The 7,610-nt window shown below is 46.8% G+C and overlaps 1 protein-coding gene across 4 annotated transcripts; it reads left to right on the forward strand.

Moving 5' to 3' along the window:
- Positions 1-2,359: 2,359 nt before the first annotated feature.
- Positions 2,360-5,652, forward strand: LOC125508117 (1-acyl-sn-glycerol-3-phosphate acyltransferase LPAT1, chloroplastic-like). 4 transcript variants are annotated; one of them, XR_007283225.1, is made up of 6 exons: positions 2,360-2,863; positions 2,967-3,137; positions 3,723-4,129; positions 4,448-4,549; positions 4,643-4,955; positions 5,383-5,652. XR_007283225.1 is itself a non-coding variant. In XM_048672725.1 (5 exons), the coding sequence occupies exons 1-5, from the start codon at positions 2,794-2,796 to the stop codon at positions 4,868-4,870; spliced, it is 978 nt and encodes a 325-aa protein (XP_048528682.1). In that variant the 5' UTR covers positions 2,360-2,793; the 3' UTR covers positions 4,871-5,077. The 4 variants fall into 4 exon arrangements, 1 of the variants encoding a protein (XP_048528682.1); XR_007283226.1 differs by lacking the exon at positions 5,383-5,652 and adding an exon at positions 5,100-5,321; XR_007283224.1 differs by having other exon boundaries at positions 2,361-2,863; positions 5,343-5,652.
- The last annotated feature ends 1,958 nt before the right edge of the window (positions 5,653-7,610 follow it).

A 7,610-nucleotide genomic window follows, 5' to 3' on the forward strand; every position in this document is an offset into this window, starting at 1 on the left:
TTGTACAAAATTTGTACGCTCCTTTGATTTTAGCTAACCATCATATATTTGAAAGTGGTAGGAATAGCATCGCTCAAATTAAACGAATATAGTGACACATTGAAAAGGGTAGTTGTCATTTCTTAGGCCCCCTTTGTTTGGGCTACAGATTCTTGAGAATTAGTTGTGGCTTGGATTATAGTGAGGGGCGGCTCCCCTTCTCTGTTCGGTTGGGTGGGAAAGAACGAGGTGGAGGAGAGCCTGGCGTTAGAGGAAATTGGCTGGGGGCTAGTGGCATTTCTAGCGTAATAACGGGGAGGAGATGATCTATTCCCGGAACCTGGATAAGTGGCAACTCGGGCATCTAGGGAATCAGCAAATTCTCAGCTTCTGGCTTGTGCCTCGGCGTAGCACAATTTCAGAACCGATTTTTGAAAGCTAAGATAAAAATCTGAGTGTTTGTTTGAGATTCTGTTTTGGATGGGTTAGAATCCAAGAATCTGTAGCTAAAGCCCAAACAAAGGCCACCTTAAGGTGCAATTGGTGCAGATTAAAAGTACAACTACAAAGAAAATACAAGTATTGGCTGATTTCAAATCAAACCATTTAAATAAAACAAAATGGAAATTACAAGTAAAGAGTTCAAATAAATCTTGAACATTTTTTAATGTGTGCCGGTGAAAAATATATATTCAAGTGTAGCAAATAGATAAAATTGACAAAAAAAGATAAAAAAGATTGGCTAGCTTATCATCTAGATAAAAATTAACCAAGTCAATTCACATCGTTTGATTTTACGTGAAGATTCGTGCATACTTTTTTATTTGATCAATTGAATGATATAGGAGCCTTGTATTTTTTAATGATATAGTGTTAGCCGAGACTTTCTCAGTTCACATCTAGCAAATAAAAAAAGACGGTAGATTAGCAAAAAAAATTGATTTGACGGATCAGAAGAAGATCCGTAATAATATTGTCTTATTTTAGGCTCAATAATAGACTAGTTTCTACTTTTTACATCAATAATGTGGCCACTTAGATAAAGCATATAGGATTATTTCTGCCATCATTTTAGTTGGGGCCATATTTGAACTCCGGAATAGCGCGAGTCGACGAAGGTAGGACCCAACCCTAGCCGCCACCCTGTGATCCGATCCCTCTCGCCGCCGCCAGGGTTAGCCGCACGGGCAAAACCCATGTGGCCTCGCGGTGGTGGGTAGGATGTTGTTCATAGCCTGACGTGGAGGAGCTGGTGGGCTGCTACGGTATGGCGATGGTGATTCGTGGTCAGGCTACGACTGCCGGCAGGTGATGCTCGTCGGCGTCGTTGGTGATCCACATTAGCATTCTTCAATGGTGGCACGGTCTGGCTAGGTCACCAGAGAAGAGGGAGTCGATGCATTGTCCTGAATGGCGACGAGGTCGACAGGCCCGAACTTGTTGTGCAATGATACATGTGTTTTTTCCAAGGTTTTATTTAGGAGTCTTTGAGTTTGGTTTTGGGACATCGAGGCCGCCGCCTTCTAGGAATAATGTTCTTCTTGCTCTTTCATGATTCTGTTGGTATGTTTATCCACGACGGAGGACGTGTGGAGCCGTGCTCCGGCAGGTCCGTGATCCGATCGACTCAGGGGTCCAGTGGATCCTTCTTGATTCAGCTAACATTCGTGGTCTTCCAAGTTTTTGCATATCCTTAGGCCCTCCACTATGTAGGCCAAAACCGATGCCAAATTCACTTTTTGAACATTTGGCACCGGTGCCCTACATAACCCAGCCGATGCCAAATAAAAATTCCAGGGCATCGATTCCTCTACTTGCTCCGACGCCATATTTCGTTGAGGCAATAAACTAGGTAGCCACTGTACATGCGAGGCACCACCGGCGAGACACTGCTTTGAGCTGATATATTACTAGTTTATACGTAGGTGGGCCAGAGGTGGGTGGGTGCCAAATCCTTTACGTTGTGGTGCCGGTGCTAAACTTTTTATATTTGGCATCGAAGTGTATGTGGCAAACTTTTTAAATTTCTGGCACCGAAAACATAGTGGAGGACCTTATCGGTGTTTCCGATTTGCGTTGCAATTCGCGGCCGTTGGTATCTCCTAATATGCATCGATGACTTTTTATCCATTGCTTCTACAAGCTATTGTTTTTTTAAAAAAAAAGCCCCGCCTAGGCGGAGGCCAGAGGCAGCATGGAGTTATGCTCATGCCTCCGCCGATGGATACATAAGGAAGAAGATTTCAGCACCCCAAAAATGAAATGTAATTTTATCTTTCTGGGTGGGCGTGTTTGTAAATTCATGTGACACTTAATATACGGTCTTGGGCCTTTTGAAAAAAGAAAACGAATTGTAGATAAAGCGAACCGGGCCATAGAATATAGAGAGAAACTTGGCAAACACCGCCGAAACAAACCACCGCCGGCAGCCGCCGGCCACCGTTTCGCCCGAGTCTAGTCACCTCCCGTCCGCGCGCGCATGCGCATCCAGTCAGCGCGCGCCCGCCCGCTTCCGCCCTCGCGATTTTATCCACTCTCACCACTCACCAACGGAGCTTCGCTCAGCGCAGCGCCATCCCCCCGCCCCGCCTCCGGATTCTCTCGCCCCAGGCCGAACAACCCCACGTTCGCCACGTGCGCTCGCGCCACCGCCTCGCCGCCCCAGCCAATGATCTAGAGCCTCGCGGATCTGACGCGGCGCCCCCGCCCCGCCTCCGCGGTCCGGTCACCGTCTCGGCTTGCCCAGGCCCGCGCTTCCCCGCCTGTTCGTGCCGCCCTCGCCGGCGTAGGGGGGCGCGTGCGGCGAGCTCGTCCATGGGGACGCTCGTCTGGCTGAGGCCGACCGCGGCCCCGGCCGTCCCCGCCGGTCCCTCCGCCGCGCACGGTACGCGACACGGCTCGACGCCTACCTTCGGAGAAAGCCCCGCGCGATGCTGCTGCTGATCCTATCTTATCTGGTGTTTGGTTTCTGTTTCGCTCCTCTGCAGTGGTGGCTGCCGGTGGTGTAAATGCCCGGCCTCGGCGGGTGTCCGTGGCGTCCCGCTGCACGAACCCGCGGGTGCTCCAGGCGGGGAGGTGCCGGTGGCTGGTTGTCAGGTCGGGTGTCACGGCCGCTGCAGCCGCCGCAGATGACCCCGAGGATTCGTCGGAGCTATCAGGTTTCAGGCCTCCTCCCCTCTCTAGAGCCAAATGCTTTGAAGTTCTTATGGCAGTGCCCGAGTAGCTGAGCTGTGCTAGCTAGAAAATTACATTGACATGTGCCTGCGTATGTGAACCTGCAATGTTGCCGTTGCTAGTGCTATGTGAGTGTTAGGTGAATTTGGATAAACCAATAATGCAGAAACTCAAACTATTGTCCCAACCCTTCATTTCAGTATGGACCAGAGGATAGGATTTGATACTTTCCGTCCTTCTGTTTTATAACCAATATATGATGGATTGTAGGCTTATAATTGTTACTTCTACTCATGTGAAAGGTGTCATTAGAGTTTTTAGATAGATTAATTTCAGAGGGAGAACAACAGTTGTTAAGGTATTTATAAACCCTGTAGCAGCTAATGCCAGTGGCATGTTTGATGAAATTTAAGTAGTAGGCCCTACTGACTAGTACGTATTAGGAAAATCATCTGCACATATTTTGCAAACAATGTGTGTGTGAAATCATTCAAATTATATACTAGCTGGATTCTTTTTGAGCTCACTTTTTTTTGAGAAAACTTGCTTATATTTATTTACTTAACCAGATCTGCAAGTGGCTTCGAGGATCAGAGGGGTCTTCTTCTACGCGGTGACTGCTGTTGCGGCGATCTTTTTGTTTATAGCTATGGTTGTGGTTCATCCACTTGTGCTCTTGTTTGACCGCCACCGTAGGAGAGCTCAGCACTATATTGCAAAGATTTGGGCTACTCTGACAGTTTCCATGTTCTACAAGCTTGAAGTTGAGGGAATGGAGAATCTACCTCCCAATAGTAGCCCTGCTGTCTATGTTGCTAACCATCAGAGCTTCTTGGATATCTATACCCTTCTAACTCTAGGAAGGTGCTTCAAATTTATAAGCAAGACCAGTATCTTTATGCTTCCAGTTATTGGTTGGGCAATGTATCTCTTGGGTGTCATTCCTTTACGGCGTATGGACAGCAGGAGCCAGCTGGTATGGCCTTAGCCTTGTCCCTTCCTTTTTCAGTAGGCTCTGAATTTCGATAATCTTGTGATTGAATATAAGCTGTGGATTACCTGCAATTTGTGCCACTGAAGAATTTCTTATTTGGTAATTCCTTTGCATATCCTTTTTGTTAGTGCAGCTCCCGCATCTTATGTGAAGCGTACATGCATACGCCCAAACCTGATAACCTATTTTGTTTAGTTTAGTTTTCAACATTAATGTCGTTTTTTGTTAAATGTCTTCCTATTATAGAGTTTACCTACTTTGCACTCCATCTTGAACATATCATATATCCTCTAAATTCAGGACTGTCTTAAACGGTGTGTGGATTTGGTGAAAAGGGGGGCGTCTGTATTTTTCTTTCCAGAGGGAACTCGAAGTAAAGATGGAAAGCTAGGTATATTCAAGGTTAGGTTCCGTCGAATGTGATTTTACTCTTGTGTGTACTACGCCATTAGCTTTCAGTTCCGTGAAGTACTGACATTTCATAATTATCCCCAGCGAGGAGCATTTAGTGTCGCAGCGAAGACTGGCGTTCCTGTCATACCTATTACCCTTCTCGGGACAGGGAAATTGATGCCTCCTGGAATGGAAAGCAACCTTAATTCAGGTTCAGTACAAGTCATTATTCACCGTCCAATTGAAGGGAATGATGCAGAGAAATTATGTACCGACGCAAGGAATGTGATAGCAGACACTCTTCTTCTACATGGTTATGGAGTGCACTAATGGAAGTGGGTGATTTTTCCTATTCAATGGATCATGGAACCTAGTTTGCCGAAACGTGTCGACTGAAGGCAAAGATAGTTTACAGGTACACGTTACTGACTAGTTCGATATTTTGAGAATCCATAGGAAATGCTATTTGCTTCTTAAGAAGAACAGCTTTTTTGAAATGAAAGAGTTTCCACGGGCGTCGTATATCATTTGTTAAAATAAGGTTCATGACTTCATGTAGCATAATCGTATGACTGCGCGAAACGTATCTTCAGTTTAAACTTCAAGAAAAGGGACACCTTCAGTTTGAATATGTGCCCCACATTTAGAGGTTTGAGATTGTTATCTCCACCACATGGAGGTGTGAGACGAGTGTCCTAATAAGAGACTGAATATAACATAGATGTATTTGGTGGAGGAAATACTTGTAAGTACGTATTTTGTAAAAGGAAGGATTCCAAAAGATCTACCCTTGTTTGTGCAGCTGGTAGAGGTGCTGAGTGCAGGCATTCTTTTTGCTGCAGAATGAAGACAGGGGCTGGAGGAAGAATAAGAATGACTTGCGCTTGTTAGTTGCTGTGTGTGACTTGCAAAACAGGCTTTGATGTAGTTTATCTTTCACAAATTGTAGTTTGCATTTTTTGCCTTGTTCTATAGTATTTTAACATGAAAAGATGTGATGTGGCGAAGAAATCATCTGGACCTAGATGATTTTGCCATATTCTACAATCTGAGAAGATAAGATTTTTTTTGTGTGGGTGAGAAGATAATAAAGTTGGCACGTGATTTCCTTTTGGGACTTGGTAAAGATGGCTTTTCTTCTCCCTTTTTTCCTTTTGGCCTTTTTAAGTGTATATCAGCAGGCAAATCGAATGTAGCCGAGTTCGGCTTCTTGCCGAGATGTTCCTTTCTAGATTGATTTGATCTTGACTCGGAAGCTTCCGGTACGTATTATCCAGACGGGAACCAGAAGGAGTAGGGAACTTTGGCGACGGAATGGGCTTTACCTTCGCTGCTGCTGTCTGTTTTTTTTTCTTTTGTTCTTTTTCACTTAGTTTTCTTTGACTGATTTTGTGGTTTCCTGATCAATTTTTTCTATTTTCTCTTCTACCGTCATTTATTTATTCTTCAAGAAATGTTTAAAATTTATTCGTTTTTTTTCAAAAAATGCTTGATTTTTCAAAAAAGACCACAATTCTAAAAATCTTTGGAATTTCAAAAATTGTTCATGATTATAAAAAAATCATGAATTTTTTTCAATTCATGAACATTTTTGAATTTCATTGTTTTTTAAATTCATGAACATTTTTCATATTTTTTTGAATTCGTTTTTTTATATTTTATGAACCTTTTTGAATTGACGGACATTTTTTTGAATCCGCACACATTATTTTAATTTTAAAAACAATAATGTGAATCTTTTATAGACCTCACATCTTTCAAATTAAAATTGAACTGGCTGAGAAAACCGAATGAGGAAAAAAGAAACAGACGTGCGGTCTCTCGATGGGCCAGGCCCATCTTGCTCGGTCTATAAAAGCAGTGCCCCTCGTGTTTGCTCGTTGTTTCTTAGAGCATCTCCAGCCGTTGCGCCCCCAGGGGACGTTTTCATCCGGCTGGGGCTGCGCCGGAAAATATTTCCAGCCGTGTCTCCACCCCAAGCACTTCTGCACCTCGACGAGTAGGACGCGTGGCGCGCAGCGAGGAAGCGGCCGGGCGCCACCGCTCCTCGAGCTCGCCCTACGGCGGCTCCGGCACGCCCGGGTCGGCGCACGGCGCGCGGTGAGCAGAGGGCGGCGGTGAGGAGGCAGAGGCCGGCGCGCGGCGAGGAGCCGGCCGCGACCAGCGGCGGTGAGGAGGCAGATGCCGGTTGCCGGAGACGTGGACCAGTGCTCCGGTATGAACCGCTTCGTCGCCATCTTCGCTGTGCCGTTGCTCTCCTTCTACTTCACCTTCGCTTCCTGGCCACGGACACGCTGTAGAAGCTCCTCGTCCTGGCGCTGCTCGCCGTGTGCTCCCGTCGAGCATCAGCGAGGCCGAGCTCCCACGGATCCGGACAGTTGTGCCTAGGCCGCGCCCGGCCGGAGAGGCGGCGAGCTTGGGTGGCGCGCTGGAGCCCAGGCGCCCGCTCGCCGGCCGCGCTCGCTCGTTCGGAGCCGGCGCAGGCCGCGACGACGGATGAGCGAGGAAGGGCTGGTGGAGAGGTGGAGGAGAAGGGGCGGTGGGAATGCGGGAGAGAGGAGATTTTTCTACGCACTACACGTGGTGGGTTGTGACGTCCCCGATTCAATCGTACACTAATCATACACGCAAACGTGTACGATCAAGATCAGGGACTCACGGGAAGATATCACAACACAACTCTACAAATAAAATAAGTCATACAAGCATCATATTACAAGCCAGGGGCCTCGAGGGCTCGAATACAAGAGCTCGATCATAGACGAGTCAGCGGAAACAACAATATCTGAGTACAGACATAAGTTAAACAAGTTTGCCTTAAGAAGGCTAGCACAAACTGGGATACAGATCGAAAGAGGCGCAGGCCTCCTCCCTGGGATCCTCCTAAACTACTCCCGGTCGTCGCCAGCGGGCTGCACGTAGTAGTAGGCACCTCCCGAGTAGTAGTAGTCGTCATCGACGGTGGCGTCTGGCTCCTGGGCTCCAACGTCTGTTCGCAGCAATCGGGTATAAAAAGGGGGAAAAGAGGGAGCAAAGCAACCGTGAGTACTCATCCAAAGTACTCGCAAGC

The sequence above is a fragment of the Triticum urartu genome, chromosome 1 (genome assembly GCF_003073215.2).
Source record: "Triticum urartu cultivar G1812 chromosome 1, Tu2.1, whole genome shotgun sequence".
Classification (NCBI taxonomy): Eukaryota; Viridiplantae; Streptophyta; class Magnoliopsida; order Poales; family Poaceae; genus Triticum; species Triticum urartu.